The sequence below is a fragment of the Rhinopithecus bieti genome, unplaced genomic scaffold, assembly GCF_001698545.2.
Source record: "Rhinopithecus bieti isolate Rb0 unplaced genomic scaffold, ASM169854v2 scaffold_31072, whole genome shotgun sequence".
Taxonomy (NCBI): Eukaryota; Metazoa; Chordata; class Mammalia; order Primates; family Cercopithecidae; genus Rhinopithecus; species Rhinopithecus bieti.
The window spans coordinates 686,453-706,548 of record NW_016813477.1 but is presented as its reverse complement, the minus strand read 5'-3'; the positions used below and the strand labels follow the sequence as shown (position 1 = coordinate 706,548).

At 37.8% G+C, this 20,096-nt stretch overlaps 1 protein-coding gene across 4 annotated transcripts in view; it reads left to right on the top strand.

The window, feature by feature from the left end:
• The window catches only part of DCP2 (decapping mRNA 2), a 38,125-nt gene that overhangs the window by 4,298 nt on the left and 13,731 nt on the right, over window positions 1-20,096 (top strand). For all 4 annotated transcript variants that reach the window (XM_017848459.1, XM_017848458.1, XM_017848461.1 and 1 more), the window contains exons 2-7: window positions 5,320-5,471; window positions 9,234-9,361; window positions 9,745-9,843; window positions 18,353-18,505; window positions 18,622-18,734; window positions 18,816-18,923. In XM_017848459.1, the coding sequence (XP_017703948.1) occupies window positions 5,320-5,471; window positions 9,234-9,361; window positions 9,745-9,843; window positions 18,353-18,505; window positions 18,622-18,734; window positions 18,816-18,923 (753 nt within the window). The remainder of the gene's footprint in view (window positions 1-5,319; window positions 5,472-9,233; window positions 9,362-9,744; window positions 9,844-18,352; window positions 18,506-18,621; window positions 18,735-18,815; window positions 18,924-20,096) is intronic.

The following is a 20,096-nucleotide window of genomic DNA, read 5'->3' as shown; positions in this document are numbered from 1 at the left end:
CAGGATGGTCTCGAACTCCTGACCTCATGATCCGCCCGTCTCGGCCTCCCAAAGTGCTGGGATTACAGGCTTGAGCCACCGCGCCCGGCCCTTTTAAACTTTTAAAACAGATCAAAAGCATTCACAGAATGAAAGCATTAAATGTTTAATTTTCATACATCAGCTCTTATAAACTTAAGAACTTTTCCTATTAAAATATGTAATTATGTACATGGTTTTGAAAATTAGAGTACAGACAGATTTCTAAATGACAGGCAACAGTCTTAGTTTCTTACCCTACCCTTTTCTATTCCTGTTGAGGCATTGACTTTTACTTGTTTTAAGTTCTGGTGGATACCTCAGTATTTTAAAATATACTTGTGCCACTTTCTCGTTTTGTCAACTTTCTATATTGAATTGGGGATTTGGTTCAACTTGGTAGATACTAGGTGAGAGTTCAGTTTACCACACCCACTATTGCCCCATCCTACTTCCAATATGTCTCTGTCAGTATTTTAAATTGTTCCATTGTTTGCCTTTGTGACTTTGACTTTTTTTTAGAGACAGGGTTCTTGCTCCATTGCCCAGGCATGATCATAGCTCACTGTAACTTCCAACTCCTGGACTCAAGCTATCCACTTGGCTCAGCCTCCTGAGTAGCCAGGACTATAGGCATGTACCACCATGCCCAGGTATTAAATAAATTTTTTTTTTTTTTTTGGTAGAGATGGGATCTTTTCCCAGCCTGGTCTCGAACTTACTTGTAGCCTCAAGCAATCCTCCTGCCTCCACCTCCCAAAGTGTTGAGATTACAGGTGTGAACTACCATGCTGGCCCCTTTGTGACTTTAATATACTTAAAATTATATATTTGTTTTACGAACTTACAGTATTTCTTGAGTCTCCGATCTGGTGAGATGTTGAGTGCCTCATTTTTTCTTGCCCATTCCCTCGGCTTCTATCCAGATTAACTTTTTAAAAATTAGGATTGATAATATTTGTATTCCATTTTGTAAAGTTAAGTCTGTTATATTTTGTACTATTTGTTGATTGTAAAAGCTGAACAATAAAAATACAGTGTAAATAGCTATATAGTTTTTACAGTAGAGGCAAGTCTTCGGTGGCTAGTTTCTTTTCCATCAGGGCATAGTCAGGATCCCTTTGTAAGTGTCTTGCAGAATATCTAAATGAATTCTCCTTTCTTATATCCTACAAATTGGTCAAAATGATGGTACAATTAAGTTTTTTCTTCAGGGAAATAAATATATGCTTTCGTTATTATTGCCTGATTCCTTCTAGCCTTTTTTTTTTTTTTTTTTTTTTTTTTTTTTTTGAGACAGAGTCTGTCTCAGTTGCCCAGGCCGGAGGCAATGACGTGGTCTCAGCTCACTGCAACCCCTGTCTCCCGGGTTCTAGCGATTCTCCTGCCTCATCCTCCCGAGTAGCTGGGATTACAGGTGCCTGCCACCACATCATTTTTTATATTGTTAGTGGAGACAGGGTTTCACCATCTGTTAGCCAGGCTGGTCTTGAACTCCTGACCTCAGGTGATCTGCCTGCCTTGGCCTCCCAAGGTGCTGGGATTACAGGTGGGAGCCACCATGCCAGGCCCCTTCTGGCTATTCTTGAAATCCATTTTTTTGAGGGGAGGGGACAGTTGGCTTTCTGTTCTAACTTTGGTGTTTTTGCTTCACATTTGGACTATAATTCTGTTGTACATGTACTCCTCTCTTAATATGTCCAAATTTCTAGCTGCTTTTTTCACCCCTTCTCATCTGCTTCCGTATTTTATCCTCAGTCACACTTTCTACAGAATCCTTTTTTCCCTTTTGATTCTGCTCTTGGGGACCTCCATCCTCCTAATCCAGTCTGGGCTAGTTGCTCCCCAGACTTGCTTAGCAACTAGAATACTAGAATTCACTTTCACAGCTCTCTAAGGTGGTACTTATTCTTTCTTGGATATCATGTTTTATCCTTTCTTGATTTTCATTCTTGTTTTGCTTGTGCGCATTTTAAGTTAATTTCTTTGAGGGGGGTCATTAGGAAGTAGACTGAGACCTTTAATGTCTAAAATACCTGTTTCTCTTTTCACACTTAGTTCCCACGTGGTCTAGGGTCCACATTTTGAGTATCAGTGTCTAGGTGATATCCTTAATACTACCTTCCACTGCTTCTGTTGGTTATAGTAATCATAGTTTTTTGTTTTTTGTTTTTTTACCCCCCCAGGGGTCTTACTTAGTTATTGTACATTTTAAAAAAGAAAAATACAGTTGCTCTGAAAAAGGAATACCCATTTAAATTTCTTTTAGGATAATAATTCCATCTTTCAACCCCCCTGTTTTCTTCTGGTTCCTCAATTATGTTTTCTTCAGGGTCAGTTAAACTTTTTCTTGTCATGCTTCACATTTTCCTTGATGGTAGGTGATTTTGGATGCCTTTTATATTAATGATGAGACATTTGAGGGGTTTATTCATTAATAGGCTTCTCCTTTATGTGAGTAGACAGGGAGCTGGCTCTTACACTTGAGGGTTTTTCATTTTTTAAAATAAAGATAAAACAGACTTTAAAAGATAAAGGTGGTGGTTATCAGTTTTGGTTAATCAAGTTGGGCTCAAGAATTTCACAGGTTTTAAATGCCATCACACAGACTGCCATGCCAAGGGCATTCTGAATGCCAATTACAGATTGAAGTTCTTTCAAAAACCAAGATGTTAACAAAACTGATGATGTTTGGGTTTCTCTTAAAGTAAGATGAACACGTTTCTTAAATAGAGAAAATAGATCACTTGGTTCTGAAAAACATTACACTGAGTAATTCCCCTCCCCTTCCCCACAGGTCCCTAAGGCAATGTTACATTTGCCTCTGACAGTTAAAATTTCAGCATTTCAACAGAGGGGAGCTGAGGAGAACTAGGAAAAATGAAAAGCAAAATTAATGTAATTGATATAGGGAGCTAGTTTAAAAAAAAAAAAAAAAAAATTGAGACGGGGTCTGGTATTGTTGACCAGACTGGATTTGAACTCCTTGGCTTGAGTAGCTGGAATTTGAGGCATGTACTGCCATGCCTGGTAAGGCAATATAGAAACATAAAGACTCATAGTAGGATTGACTTACGAGACCTTTCGGCACTGAAGGATATGAGTTTCCAAGTACATATGCTCTATGGAATGACAGTGCAGTGGATTAAAAATAGACACTGCAAAATTTCACAACACTGGGGGCAGAAGGAAGATGTCAGAAGCATCCAGACTAGAAAAAAAAAAGTCATATACAAAACATTAAGAATCTGAATGGCTTTTGTCCTTGGCACAAGTTAGAAGTAAAAGAAAAGAATGGCTTCAATTTTCTCAATATCAAAATTGGAAGTTGGAATGAGAGAGCACTGTTGAAAATTCTGAAAGAAAATCGTTTCCAACTTAGAATTCTTTACCCAAATTATCAAGTATGAGGATAAAGACATTTTCAGATGTATAGTATCTCAATATTTACCTCCCCTTTGCATCCTTCCTCCATAAGATATGTGAAGATGTACTTCGTGGAAACAAGGAAGTGAATTAAGGAGGATGAAGACAAAAATACAAGAAACATGACCTCTGTGGGATAAAGGCACAGGGAACTATAAGATGCTAGTGAAACGGCAGTGTAGAGGTGACAGATGTGTACCAGGTGTAGAGGACAGCTGATTCAGACTGGAACAGATCAGAAGACTAAAAGTCTTAAAGATGAAACTGATGAATCTGAATTGTGGGGGAAAAAATTCCAAAATGAAACTGATGGATCTGAATTGTGAAAAGAAAATCCACAATGGAGATGATTATATCAGAATATCCAAAAAGGAACCAGGAGGGCATAAGGAGTTGGATCCCAATCACATACACATTTAGATGGAGTTTCACCTGCTGAACTGGGCCAAAGTGTAAAACTAGCTGCATTTGGCTTGAGGTGTATATACTGGGCCTGATCAACCTCCTGGGGAGAGAACCATGCTCAACTATATTGATCACTGACTAGAGACATCCTGAGCTGACAACCAGCCATCATTAATCATGGACTGTGCTAAAACCTTCCAGATACGTAAATTTACAGTAGCCCTTACAAGCTCCGCCTAACCTTACCTGAATGGAACATGATTAGCTGCTTACTAGACTTGTGTCTCCCAAATTGCAATTCCTAAAAACCTGATTAAAATGCTTTTGCCACTCCAGCATTGTTTTTATTTCTTTATATATATATGTGTTTTTGAGACAGTGTCTCATCACCCAGGCTGGAGTGTAGTGACATGATCATTAGCCCACTGCAGCCTTGAACACCTGGGCTCAAGTGATCCTCCTGCCTTAGCCTCCCGAGTAGCTAGGACTACAGATGCATGCCACCATGCCTGGCTAATTTTTAATTCCTTTGTTGAGAAGGTCCTCTTATAATTGGAGAAGAGTATTCTTATTTGAAGTTTGGAAACAGCCAAGAATTATTTACTATGATAGTGATTAAACAAGTAATCAAACTGGGTGGTACTATTTTAAATTTAAAAAATGACTTTAAAAACCAATGGACTTGAATCTGTCTCTAATGGTTACTGGGAAAAAGGATTACCAAAATGCTTAACATTGGAAAAGTAATTGATAGCTGCTTAATGACTGCTGTAAGTTACAACATTCACTTAGATTGATGAATTTTAACTTGTATGTTTCATAATAAAGAGGTTCATTATCCTAATTACATATGTGTGCAAGCAATATACTTTATATTATATGTAAAAGAAATATGTCTTTCCCTCCTTTCCTCAATGTACATGGAAAAGGTAATTTAGGGTTTTGAAAAGTGAGTATATTTGAAAGTTTGAACCGAGACTGCAGGTGAGGCTCTTTGAGAAGTCTAGTGTATTAATGAGCCACAGAATATTGGTTTATTTTCCAATATTTCTTGGTAATATTTTATATGTGAAGATAATGTAATAGCATACATTTTAAAATGTAATTGTATGAATATATTTACCTGTATTCTTGGAAATGTTGCCAGACATGGGAGGAAGTGGAGGTTTTCTTGCTCACTTTTGTTGTTAGTGAGCTCTTAAGCTGATCTCTGTACTTGTGAACAGAGGGTGCACAGGCTCGGAACAAATTGTATTAAAAGTGAGATACGTGTGGTGTCTTCTCCCTCTCTCTTTAAGACTCATCTTCCCTATAGTAATTTCCTTCAAATATTAATTGCTTCCTTGAACAGCAGTACTGCTCTTCGTCCCTTTTCTAAGTTGGTGGGTCAGGTATGAAGCACTTAAATAGCCTAAGATAAATCGTTACAGTTTGTAAATTTAATTTTTATATGCGTTTTGTTTTTGACAGCCGATTTATTTTGCATATTCCCAGCGAGGAAAGAGACAATGCAATCCGAGTGTGTTTTCAGATTGAACTTGCCCATTGGTTTTACTTGGATTTCTACATGCAGAACACACCAGGATTACCTCAGTGTGGGATAAGAGACTTTGCTAAAGCTGATATCCTTTTTATTACTATAATGACTATCTTTCTTGTTAGCAATATATTTTAGCACAAATTTCTTTTTGCTTGTCTTTTCAGATTTTAAAACTATTAGAGAAAAACATACTTGATTACTAAAAATTGTCAAACATAAATAGTAGACAATTTAATAATAATCATTTTTTTCCCATGAATAGCTAGCCTGTTTGTAGAACTTTACTCTTGCTGCTCCATGTAACCAGATGATCTTTAATCTCACAGAGCGAGACCCTGTCTCAAACAAACAAACAAAAACGGTATCCAAGATTTATTGGTTGGTATGTTACATCACTTGAGATTCAGGGCAATAAGTCCCTGAGCCATAGTTGTGGGACTACAAAGAAAACACTGATGGGAGACAGATTTCAAAGAAAGAAATGATCAAACCATTTGATTAAATGTGTAGAAGTTAATGAGAAATCAAAGGGGAATAGAAATATATTGAGCACTATCTTTGTTAAAGGCCTTGGTGATAGGTTCTCTGGAGAAATCTTAGTAGACTGGTTTTCAGGAGTTACAATCTAGTTATGGAAACATTGAAATAACCAAGTCCCCTTTTGCTTTGGTTATTTTGTATGGACTTACAACTCTACTAGAGCAACTTTATGGTTTTGGGTAACACTTTGTGTGTGATTGCACCTGAGTTTTATACTTTCCCTGCTTTTAAAAAACACCAAGAACCTTTGTTTTAGGTATGTTTCTTTTAGTTAGAATAGTTACATGGAGAAGGAATGTTTAATGTGGTATACTTCATTAAGTAACTGCATGGTTACTCTGTGCCAGGCCTTATGCAGTGAACAGAGTGGACTCAGTATTTTCAAGAAGATGAGAAAAGAAAGGAAATGATTACAGTGCAGTGTGGTAGGATGTGATATGGAAGCACAGTGTTCAGTGGGAACGGAAGAGGGATACCTACTTATGATTTGGAGGCTGTGAGTTTGATTCCCATCTTGGCCACTTGAAAATATTGGGTAGGTTATTTAATTTCTCTTAGATGACGATCCCAGTTTCTTCCTGAAAAATAAGGTTATTAATAGTGCCTAATTCAAAGGATAAGTTTGAGACACATATATTTGTACATGTAAATCGTTTACCTGGCACAGAGATCAATAAATGTTAATAAGTAATAAATGTTAACTATTACTCCAAAAAAAAATTTTGGAAGCTAAATAGAAGCCTTCTTTGAGATAGTGATTTATGTGAGGAAAATTGGAGGAAGTGAAAAAAATTACTGTATTTTAGACTAAATGGGAAAGATAAGAGATGATGCTACAGAGTAATTCAGGGGCTAAAACGTGTAGGGGTCTTGTAGGCCATATTTAAAAAACATTTTAAAAAACCTTTTATTTTGGAAAAAAATGTAACTTTTGGAGATGACTAAAGAACATGACAACTGCCATCATACCCTTCATCTGTATTCATTTATTATTAACATTTTCACACATTTGCTTATTTCTTCCCATGGGGGTGTTTCTCAAGACTACTGTGGAATAGTGTGAATAGTGAATTGAAGGAAGGCAAGATTGGATTCTGAGAATCTAGTTAACATGCTATTTTATTAATTTACTAGAGAGAGAAAGCCTGTGGTAGTAGAAATGAATAGAAGAGATCAAATTTGAAAGTTATTTAGGAGGTAAGATTGGTGATGACTTGGATATCTGAGGAGAAGTAGAAGAAAGGATGGTACCCAGGTTTGTAATATGAGCAGTTGAGTATATGAGACTGCCATCCCATTGACAGGAAAATGAGAAATGTTGTAGGGGATTGACGGGTTCAGTTATGGGCAAGTTGAGTTGATGGTACATGTGGGATATTGCAGTAGAGAAGACTGCCTACTTTGTTAAGAGCATAAGTTCTGGAGCCACATCCTTTGAGTTAGCATCCTTTCCCTACCACTTACTAGCTATGTATCTTCGGGTAAATTGTGGAACTTGTCTATGCTTCTGTTTTCTCTTTTGTAAATTATGCATAGTCTTGTGATTTTTTTTTTTTTCTTCAGTAAGCACTCAGCAATGTGGATACAGACAAAAGTATCCCAGATTTGCACCTTGGCTGAAGTTCTGCTACGGATTTTACTAAATGTGTAAAGCCAGACTTGTAATACCTTTTAGAATCTTAACAGGCCCTTATAGAACCGTAGAGCTTCGTGGAATGGTTAATGTTGTATCCAAGCTTGTATCTTTTTTCCCCCTCCCAAAATGAAGGCATGGACTAATTATATTGAGATTAACTTTGTACTTGTCTTAAAAAAAAATTGTAGGTACAAGGTCTTATTATGTTGCCCAGGCTGGTTTTGAACTCCTGGGCTCAAACATTCCTCCTGCTTTGACCTCCCAAAGTGCTAGAATTACAGGTATCAGCCACCACACCCGGCCAGTTTACAGTGTTGTCATAGATGACTGACTGACTTGGGCTCTGAGGACCTATTTCATTTGTACTACAACTATGAAACAAATTTTAAATTACAGAATTGTAGAACACGTAAAATTGAAATTAATAAAATGAATTTGATGCAATGTTTTTTTTTTTTAAACCAGACTTTTCATCACAATGTGAATGAATATAATGCCGACTTCTTTGAGGGTGTTTTGAGTTTGGTGTACCTGTACTAACACCACCTTTCCCTGCCGTTACGAATCATTACTTTCTATATTATGTCATATGTCATTTGATCGTAATGCATCACTTGTAGATTAGCTTTATTTCTGTTTTTAATAGCCGGTAGCAATTAAAGTAGTACTAGTACCAGTATGGTCTGTGAAATCAAGTGGTAGTATTTGATACATATGGTCATTTAGATAATTGAAAATATGCTCAGATTGCATGTTAGAGTAATATCAAAATGAAAACACAGAGTATACAAGTTTTTATTGAGGAATTGAGAACCCTTAAAAGACCTCATTTTGAGAGAGAATATCATAGATTATCATTTTCTCCACTTTTTTTTTTTTTATAATTAACGGTATTATAGTGAAGAGGCATTTGATAGCATGGAGTGTTGGAAGTCTGAGCATATAATTTCAGGGTTTGGATTTTACTTACTTTACTATTAATATTTTACACTGCCCAGTTTCTTTGAAACTGGCTATGTTTTCCTTAATACCTGGATTTGCCTTTCTCTGTAATCCTTAAAGTAAAACTTCATAAAAGTGTTCTTCATTATGGAAACAATATATATGTGGTAAACAGTATAGAATGGCATACCTCATTCATACTTCTTCTTCCCAGATTTAGCCACTTTGTTTTTCTGATGTGATAGTTTCTTTCTCTTAGCAATATATTTTTTTCTGTTTCTTGCTATCATTTTATATATGTAATTCTATTTCTTGTTATTACGCTAATATCTGTAATTACCTGGTATTATGAATTTGACTCACTTAACGAGAAGTGTTCTAGGTGTTTACATGGTCTAGAATTAGTTTGTGTTAACTCAGGGATCCAGGACTATGAGTACTCAAGACTTACTTGATTTGTGTGTAGGCTATAAATGCAAAAGTTAACAATGACATTTTAAGAGAAAACAAATGTGGAAAAAACAAAAACACCACCTGCGTCGGCCTTCCATAGTGCTGGGATTACAGATGTGAGCCATCATGCCCGGCCAAAATGCTACACTTAAATGAGGGAAGATTTGAATAATTTCACATAAAATACACTGTTGATTTAAATGGGTCTCTTTCTGCATATAATTTCTCAAGCCACATTAAAGGAGAAAGTAACTTCCTTGACACTATTTATACTCTTCAGTCATTGTCCGTTTTTGCTGCCTCAAGGTGAAGATGTGGAAAAAGTTTTGGACGAATGGAAGGAATATAAAATGGGAGTACCAACATATGGTGCAATTATTCTTGATGAGACACTTGAAAATGTGAGTGTAATAAAGATTTTTAGTTAAATGGCGATCGTTAGTCTATTAACAAAATTTGTTATTGATGTAGTGTTTCTAAATTGAGGTTTTAAAATATACTTAGATTTTTAGTGCTAAAAGGCCAAGTTTTGTATATTTTATCTGCATGCTAGGTCTGCAGATTTTTTACTTGTTGCAGTTATGGCGTGGTACAAAAAAGTGTCGCTTAATTGTTGAAGACTTTTTTTTTTTTTAATGGGCAGAATGCTTTCACATTGGTGGCGGTGTATTCAGGCTCATGGAAGATAAACAGTTACCTCAAGCGTGGAGAAAATGCCTTTGATTTTAGAAAGGAGCATGGAAAAGGAGGGCAAGTTTGATTTTTACCTCTGCTTGTTTTATAGGTACTACTGGTTCAGGGGTACCTAGCAAAATCAGGCTGGGGATTTCCAAAAGGAAAAGTAAATAAAGAAGAAGCTCCTCATGATTGTGCTGCTAGAGAGGTAAGTTATTCCAGTTTGATACACAGTAAATTTGGCTGTTAGGGTCTGAATGTATTTTTTTTTTAGCCATATAGACTTCTTTGGACTGTCTTAACCCTTTCCAGAACTTGAGTGCTGGAAAGTGCTTGAAGTAACTTAAATTTTTCTAACATCACTGTTGATTCTTTTATCCACATCTCTTTTCATTTATTCTCTTATCTGTTCCCATTTTTTTTAATGGTCCATTTTGTTTTAAATCTTGTTCCTTTCTTTATGATGACGTTTTTCCCTCCTTTCCCTTTAGAATTAGATTTGCTATAGGTTAAACATTTTGGCTGTTGTAATCCTTATTTTATGTTTATAGTCTTGGCTTCCTGACAAGTGCACAATTTGGAATTTTCTTTTTTTTTTTTTTTTTGAGACGGAGTCTCACTCTGTCACCCAGGCTGGAGTGCAGTGGTGTGATCTCAGCTCACTGCAAGCTCTGCCTCCCGGGTTCATGCCATTCTCCTGCCTCAGCCTCCCGAGTACCTGGGACTACAGGAGCCCACCACTGCGCCCGGCTCATTTTTTGTATTTTTAGTAGAGATGGGGTTTCACTGTGGTCTTGATCTCCTGACCTCGTGATCCACCTGCCTCAGCCTCCCAAAGTGCTGGGATTACAGGCATGAGCCACCGCACCCGGCCGCAATTTGGACTTTTCTGAGAAGTTGACGTTTGTTGCTGAAAACCCACTCAGGCTTTCCACTGCCTATAGGATAAAGTTTAATTCTTTAAGTTTTTAAACTCTGTCCCCTCTCCCCAACACAAATCTTAACCTTTTCTGAATTTATTGTATTTTCAGTCAAAACAGTTTATTCTCTCTCTCTTGAACTTGATTGATTTGTTTCAGCCTTTAAATTTTTGCTGTTATGGGTGGGCATGGTGGTTCACTCCTGTAATCCCAGCACTTTGGGAGGCTGAGTCGGGCGGATCACCTGAGGTCGGGAGTTTGAGACCAGCCTGACCAACATGGAGAAACCCCGTCTCTACTAAAAATACAAAAAATTAGCTGGACATGGTGGCACATTCCTGTAATCCCAGCTACTTGGGAGGCTGAGGCAGGAGAATCTCTTGAACCCAGGAGGCAGAGGTTGCAGTGAGCTGAGGTCACCATTGCACTCCAGCCTGGGCTACAAAAGTGAAACTCTGTCTCAAAAAAAAAAAAATTTTTTTTGCTGTTATTTCCCTACCTGGAATGTCCTCTCGTTCCTTCTGTTCAGCTCCTATCTAGATACGTTTCTGAACCCAACTCAAATCCCTTTTCCCTGAAGGACTGCCACTACCACCCACTAACTGTGTATAGGGCTTAAGTTTCTTTTCTCTCATATATGTGTGTGTGTATCTATATGTGTGTGTGTGTATAAATATACACATATAGATACACACATACACATATAATTATTTTTGGTGTAGGATCTCCCTTTGTCGTCCAGTGGTACCATCATAGTTCACCGCAGCCTCAACTTCCTGGGCTCAAGCCATCCTCCTGCCTCAGCCTCCAGAGTAGCTGGGACTACAGGTGTGCACTACCATGCCTAGCTAATTTTTTTGATTTTTTTTTTTTTTTGTAGAGGCAAAGTCTGTGTTGTCCAGGCTGGTTTTGAACTTCTGAGGTCAAATTATCTGTCCTCCTCGGCCTCCCAAAGTGCTCGGATTACAGACATGAGCCACCATGCTTGACTGGGCCTTAGTTTCTTAAAATGAAGTTTATAATGGATGTTCTTTGAAGTTCATTCCTTGAGACAAGGTCTTGCTGTGTTACTGAGGTTGGAGTGCAATGACATGATCATAGTGCACTGCAGCCTTGACTGCCTGGGCTCAAGCAATCATCCTGCCTCTTAGCCTCCCAAGTAGTTGGGACCACAGTTGCATGCCACCATGCCTGGCTAATTTTTTTTTTTTTTTAAATGATGTGGGTCTTACCATGTTGCCCAGGCTGGTCTTGAACTTCTGGGCTTAAGTGATCTTCCTGCCTCAGCCTCCCAAAGTGCTGGGATTACAGGCGTGAGCCACCATGCCCAGCCTTCATTCTTACTTAAAATTCTATTTTAAAATCTTACCAGTTAACTCTAGCAAATAGTAGTCTCTGAACTTCAATAGCAATTATTGTCTTTACAATTCACTATTATATAATACCTTGTGATGGATTGTTGGCCATATTCTTAGTTCTTACCATTTATCACACAATTTATTATGTATCACACAATTATTCTTGAGATTTGAGAAGTTGAACTAACAGGAAGTATGATATAAGGGAAAGCAGATTGGCCTAGGACTTGAAAGATTTCTGTTCTAGCATAGATTTTGTTACCCAGTACCCTAGAGACTTGAGGCTAGTCACTTAACCTCTGTAAGCCATAAAGACTTTTAAGGAGATTTACTCAAGTCCTTTAGAAGTAATATCTTTAAGGAAAAAATTCTAAGGTGATAGTGATTTGATTAATTTAAGACTTTTTGAAATGGTAATATGGATTTTGTGGCATATTTCATTAGAATTCATTGCCTTGTATATGTTTGACTTGATTTCCTGCAACAGTGTTTACTGCCTACTTTAAGTTTGGGTGTAACTATTAATGAGGGATAATAGTGAAAATTTTTACAAACTACTGGTGGTTGTTTATTATAGAAAAACCATTAGTGGTTATTCACTTTGTAATAGGATTAAAAAATGATTGAAAATGCTGTATTTTAAATTTGATATGAAGCAGCTTGCCCAAGCTATTATTTACAACAGCGTATAGACAAAGCTGTTGTGTATGAGTAAATGAAGGTTAATGCACAACTCTTAAAATTGAAAGCAGTTTGGTAAGAATGTGAGGAATTGCCACATCCCCTAAGAGCTTAGCTTTTCTTTCTGTAGAGGGTAGGAAATGAGACGGAGTATCTGTAAAAGTGCTCCCTTTTATTTCCTCAAACTTTGTAGTTCTCTTGCTCATAAGGAAGGACAAAATAGAAATCAATAGTATCCTACTTAGAGGAATTGATTGTAGCTCTGTATATGGAATTAGACTGGCAATAAGGTGGTTGTCCAGGTCAGGAAGAGGATATTACATTAGTTGGAATAACAAAACTAGTTCCATAGGGAAGCACAGACATTCTGAGGAGCCATAGTCTCTTAATTTCAGGGATAATTTTTTCATTTTCATGATAAAATTCTAACCTCTAAACATTCTTTTGATCTCCATGACATCCTTTTATAGCTGACTAAGGAAATAAATTTTTGGAATAGGAGTTTTAAAGGCAAGGTTGACTTTTGATTTTTAAATGACCGACTTTGTCATAAAGTTTGGGATTAGAGTGAAGTGTTGCTGTTTTAGTCTGTTGGGGCTACTATAACAAAATACCACAGATGGAGTGGCTTAAACAACAGAAATTTATTTTGCAACGGCTTTGGATGCTGGGAAGTCCAAGAGCAAGGTGACTTATAGATTAACACCTTGCTGAGCAAACTCGTGGCCTTCTTGGTTATATGCAGGGAGAGCTCTGGTGTCTCTTCCTCTTGTAAAAATGGCACCAGCCCTGTCAGATTAGGGCCCTGCCCTTATGGATCTCATTTGACCTTTATTACTTCCTCAAAGCCCTGTCTCCAAATACAGTTACATTGGGGGTTAGGGCTTCAACATACGAATTTTTCGGTGGAGGGACATAATTTAGTCCGTAGCAGTGGCCTGTTTTGAAAGATGAAAATAGTCAGCTAGAACTGCAGTTTGTCCTTCTGCCACTTGGTGGTGCTGCGGCATAAAAGAAGCTGCAGGGCTTGACTGAGTGACATTACCAGTTGTAAACCAGTTGGTTATTCCATTCTTGTAGTTTATTAATGCCTCGTTTTTCTTTTTCATTTCAACTTGTATTAACAGATGAGGAAAGATTTTGTTCTAATTTTCTAACTACTTATTAGACTTAGGCTGATATTTTAAGCACTTTTTTCTTGCATTTAAGTTACGCACTTCTACCATGGGTGCTTACAATTTTAAGTTGCTAATAGCATTTTTATTTAGCTTATTATAGCATTCATACAGTATATTAATGTTGTTATTTTATTATATATGGCAGTCCAGAGGTGTTTTGTTACACTGTAACAGAATTTGACACATCCCCAAACAGGGAAGAGTCTGTGGGCTAAGCCTAAAGCAGCAGTGGCAGACAAGCTACTTAGGGAGAAGATGTGTAAGTAATTATCAATAGAAAGCTAAGGGCAGACCTGTCTTTTTTTTTTTTTTTTTTTAGGGCAGTCTTAATTAGTAATTTCCAATCTTCTGTTTGACCTTTTGGCTCACCTTTGTTAATTTGACTATTTCTGAATAGTTGATTTGTTGAAATAGATTTAGGACTGTCAAAAGACAAAGTCACAACAAATTTAAAGATTGTGATGGGTTTATTTGCAATTTTAGAAATAAGCAATATTTTATTCCATAAAATAGAATGAGCATTCCAATGGCTGAGCAAAGGAGGTTGGCTTTAAAGACAGAAAAGAGCTGAGGAAAGCAGAACCAAAACCCAAATGTAGTTTGGCGTTTCAAAATTAGTTTTCTTCTAAAGGTTAAAGCAGAGGGGACTTCCTTATGCTGACTGAAACTAGTCTGTTTTGGGATTTGGCTATTACCTGTTTCTCTCCAGATTTCTTGAAGGATAGGAGAACAACTTAGTTTTGGTTGGTGACATGGAATGTTAGCATGAGTAATTCCATTTTGTTTAGGTCTGTTGGGGCCTAGTGTGGGAATGCAGTCCATACCATGGCCTCCTATAAGTCTTATTTAACAGGGCAAAGATGTTTTCTAAATACTGTAGAAGGCATAATAATCTCAATTGTGTTTTTGTTGTGATTTGTGGTGAAACATCAACTTTCTTGAGAAGAAGCAAATAATACTTAGCTGTTCACTTGTGGTTTCAAGATTTAATATATCATTCCTTATTATTTGGCAAAACAATGTTTTATTGTAATGAAACTGACTTTCATATGCACTTATATAATTTAGTAGAATTAATACAAAGCAACTATTAGTCAATTTATTCTGCCTCTTCCTGTAGGCTTATAGGATGAAGATTATAGACAGGATTTCATTGTCTCGTACACTGCTGCTCTTTGGGTTACACTTTTTTTTTTTTTTTTTTTTTGAGACAAGAGTCTTGTTGTGTCACCCAGGCTGGAGTGCAGTGGTACGATCTCAGTTCACTGCAACCCAACATCCGCCTCCTGGGTTCAAGCGATTCTCCTGTCAGCCTCCCGAATAGCTGGGAGTACAGGTGCATGCAACCACGTTCAGCTAAATTTTGTATTTTTAGAGACGGGGTTTCACCATGTTGGCCAGGCTGCCCTTGAACTTGTGACCTCGTGATCCACCAGCCTTGGCCTCCCAAAGTGCTGGGATTACAAGTGTGAGCCACTGTGCCCGGCCCTTTGGGTAACACTTTTAAAAAAATTTTACATGTGGATTTTTATCGTTTAACATTAGAGAAGTTGATGATACTCCTTTTATCAGGAGAATTAAATGCTATATTATAATACAGTAATAGATTTGATTCACAGGAGGTGTGGTATAAAAATTTTTGTCTTTGGTGTCTGTTTATATATTTCAACTATTAAAACTTTTTCCTGGCAAATATTTAATGAGAATACTTGCCTAATTTTACAGGCAAATCTATTTTATCACTTGCAGAATTGATTGGACAGTTTGAATCTACCTCTTTTAGTGCTGATGATGACCCTTGCTGTTTTGCCTCATATTGTACTACTTCCTCCCATGTAATTCTTAAGCTGTAGCCATTCCTGGCTCTCTAAACAGGAGGCCTTTTTTCTCCTTGTTGGTTTGGCAAACTCCTATTTATCTTTTAGGTCCTAGCTTCCGTTTACCCAGCAGAATAGACTCCTGTCCATAACCAAAGGTGACCATCCCCCAGCTCTCAAAGATGTCTACTAAAGACTGAGTTAGGCACCCTCCTCCTACCTCATAATACTTACATTAAAATTTTTTCTGTTGTAGACTGAACTGCTTAAAGGGTGCTGCTTGCGTCATTCATTACTAAATTCACTGCCTAGAGCAGTGCCTGTCACTTATTAAGCACAAAGTACATAGTTGAGTGAAAGCAATAAGAAGAACTAAACATTCTAGCTGCGTGACCCCATGAAAATTACATTCAGGATGAGATAGTGTCATATGTAGAGAAGAACAGATTAATTCAAGGAATAGACTTTAATGTTATACCATATTTGCTGTATTACTTTTGATAAATGTGTGTGCAGAGTTTTTTTTTTATTATTGCTGAATTATTTGTGAGTAAATTACAGACATAATGCCCCTTTGTCCTTAATTGCTTCTGCATGTATGTTTTAAGAACGAGGAATTCTTTTAGGGTAATCACAGTGAAATTCTCAAATTCAGGAATGTAACATTGATATGGTGCTGTTTGTTATCTAATGGGCAGTTCATATTCACATTCACTAATTGCCCATTATGATTCAGCAGTTCCCACTGGTTTGCCCATCCAGGATCCAATCCATGCTCATTTGTTGCATTTGCATTTAATTGACACATCTCTTCAGTCTCCTTTAATCTGAAACTGTCACTTTTTCTTCAGTACCTTTTTTTATTAAGCATATAGTTAGATAGTATTTGTAACACAAAGATAACAGCCTCAGCCCATAAGGATTTTAGATTATACAATTTCCTTTCAGCATAATATCCAATTATGCAGATTCACATGACTAGCTATGTGTACTTATTTCTGATTTTTGAGGCATTATTCAAAGAACAGAGCTAAGGAGCTAAGGAGAAGAACTCTAAAACTAGAATTTAAGAAACATATAAAATTTTTAAACCTTTTTCTGTTTTTTTGTTTGTTTGTTTTTTAAGATGGAGTTTTGCTCTTGTTGCCCAGGCTGGAGTGCAATAGCATGATCTCAGGGGGTTCAAGCGATTCTTCTGCCTCAGCCTCCCGAGTAGCTGGGATTACAGGCATGCGCCACCCCGCCCAGCTAATTTTGTATTTTTAGTAGAGATGGAATTTCTTCATGTTGGTCAGGCTGGTCTCGAACTCCCGACCTCTGGTGATTCACCCGCCTCGGCCTCCCCTTAGTGCTAGGACTACAGGCGTGAGCCACCGCACCCAGTCTATGTTTTTTTTTTTCTTTTTTTTTTTGGACAGGGTCTTGCTCTGTTACCTAGACTGGAGTGCAGTGGGGCGGTGATCACGGCTCACTGTAGCCTGGAACTCCTCGGATCAAGTGATCCTCTCACCCCAGCCTACGGAGTAACTAGAAAAACAGGCATGCGGTTGGGTGTGGTGGCTCATACCTATAATCCAGCACTTTGGGAGGCTGAGGCGGGTGGATCACCTGAGGTCAGGAGTTTGACACCAGCCTGGCCAACATGGTGAAACCCTGTCTCTACTAAAAATACAAAACTTAACTGGGCGTGGTGGCAGGCACGTGTAATCCCAGCTGCTCAGGAGGCTGAGGCAGAATTGCAAGCAAGACCTGGGAGGCAGAGGTTGCACTGAGCCAAGAGCCCACCATTGCACTCCAGCCCGGGCAACAAGAGCGAAACTCTATCTCAAAAAAAAAAAAAGAAGAAGAAGAAGAAGAAAAACAGGTGTGCACCACCATGCCAGGCTAATTTTTACTTATATTTTTTGTATAGATGGAGTCTCACTATGTTGCCTAGGCTGGTCTTGAACAACTGAGCTCAAGTGATCCTCCCTCTTTGGCTTCCCAAAGTGCTGAGATTGCAGGTGTGAGTCACTGTGCCCAGTCCCATTTTTCTGAAGTGCAGTTACTTGTCTAATACACACACACACACACACCCCTGAGTTTTTAATATATTCTTGATATGAATGTATTGTCTCTTCTGGTTTATCTTTAGACTCTCTTAATGGTGTCTTTGAAGACAGTTGCACATATTGATAGGTAAACTTTTAAGTCAACCAGCCTTAATTGTTAAAATTATAAATCTAAGCCAACAAGATTGATTTATTAATCGAAAACATTATTAAGCTCTGTCTCAAGCAGTAGATTAGACCTTAGTTTCAAAGAAAAGGAAAACCAAAGCATCTGGACTTTTCCTCTGATGGGAATGCTCAGACAGCTTGCATGGGTCAGTTCCACATGATTGATGATTTAATTACCTTACCTTCTGTATGTAAGTGTTAAGATTTGAGGAGTGGGAAATCTTGAAACCTCTATCACGAGCCTTCAGGATTTTATTTTGCATAAGGTGTATAGTTTTGGTGTGTTTGAATGTCAGCTATCAGGTCTACAGAGGACTGGTTCTCTATATACCTGCTATACCACCTGTGGATACAGTATTAGAAACAATAGGGCACAAGAACTTTTTTTACATCTCATATGCACTTCTGTACCAGCCTGTCATTTCTAGAAGCAGTGAATACAACTAATGTCCCCTTTTTCTGAGTTTTGTCTTTAGAATAAATTTTAATGAACTAGAGGCCTAACAACTAAAATGAAAGTTTCATCCAAATTTTTTGTTTCCAGGTCTTTGAAGAAACTGGTTTTGATATCAAAGACTATATTTGTAAGGATGATTACATTGAACTTCGAATCAATGACCAGCTTGCTCGTTTGTACATCATTCCAGGAATTCCAAAAGACACAAAATTTAACCCAAAAACTAGAAGAGAAATTCGGGTATGTAACAAGCATATTTTCAGGTTACTGGTATCCCAAATGAATAGGTAGGAAATTCTTTTTATAAACTCCTTGATAAAAATTAACTAAATGAATTATTTTCTTCTGTATTTCAGAACATTGAGTGGTTCTCTATTGAGAAGTTGCCTTGTCATAGAAATGATATGACCCCCAAATCCAAACTTGGTTTGGCACCTAACAAATTTTTTATGGCCATTCCCTTTATCAGGTGTGTTCATATTTCTTGAAATGAAACTTTCATGATTGTGATTAGCCATATTTTGAAAGTGAATTCTTAATGTTTCTGCAGACCATTAAGGGACTGGCTTTCTCGAAGATTTGGCGATTCCTCAGACAGTGACAATGGATTTTCCTCAACTGGTAGCACGCCGGCTAAACCCACTGTGGAAAAATTGAGGTAAAGAAATATATTCATGGAATCCTGATTTTCTGATAGTTTTAAAAGTAGAATAATAGTATTTTGCTTCTAAAATTTGCAGAGGGTGTAAGATTTCTTTTATAGATACTCTTTGTTACTGGTCTCACAGATAATAGAATATTTTTTTAAAGGGTTTCTGATGAGATGAAAAAGGTTAATTGGAGTTGGAAAGGAGCTTCAGGCACCTTTTCAAATAGTATACTCAAGAGGATACCAACTTTTTAGATAGAACACTAGGAAAAGAAAATCTTGTGTGTTCTTAGTGTTACTTCTCTGTTCTCTTATCCTACTTTTAAGATAATTGAGTTTCTAAAGACATTTGGATGGAGGATATATTAAGTTTTGTTTTCTTGTAGGGGAGAGGAAGGATGCTAATACAACTTGTTAAATTGGAGATAGAACAGTGAAGACTTGGGCTTTTAAAAAACATTTCCCAGCTGGGCGCAGTGGCTCACGCCTGTAATCCCAGCACTTTGGGAGGCCGAGGCAGGTGGATCACCTGAGGTCAGGAGTTCGAGATGAGCCTGGCCAGCATGGTGAAACCCCATCTGTACTATAAAAATACAAAAATTAGCTGGGTGTGGTGGCAGGCACCTGTAATCCCAGCTACTCAGGAGGCTGAGGCAGGAGAATCTCTTGAACCTGGGAGGCGGAGGTTACAGTGAGCCAAGATAGTGGCGCTGTACTCCAGCCTGGGTGACAGAGCGAGACTCGTCTCAAAAAATAAAAAATAAAAAATTTGTATCAGAGACTGTGTATTATCAGAAGTGACTACTACCTGGACATGAACCATGAAGAACATTTTCTTGCTTGGAACTTTTTGTTTTCGTTGCCCAGGCTGGAGTACAGTGGCATGATCACAGTTCACTGCAGCCTTGACCTCCTGGACTCAAGTAATTGTCCCACTTAGTCCCCTGAGTCGCTGGGAACACGGGCAGATGCCACTAAGCCTGGCAAATTTTTAAAAATTTTTTGTAAAGATGGGACTCTCCCTATGTTGCCCAGGTTGCTGTTAAACTCTTGGGCTCCAGTGATCCTCCTGCCTCAGCTTCCCAAAGTTTTGAGATTATAGGCATGAGCCACGCTGTCTGGCCTCTGGCTTACAACTTAATTGCATCCAAGTCAGTTACAGAGTAGGCTGGGGAAGTAACT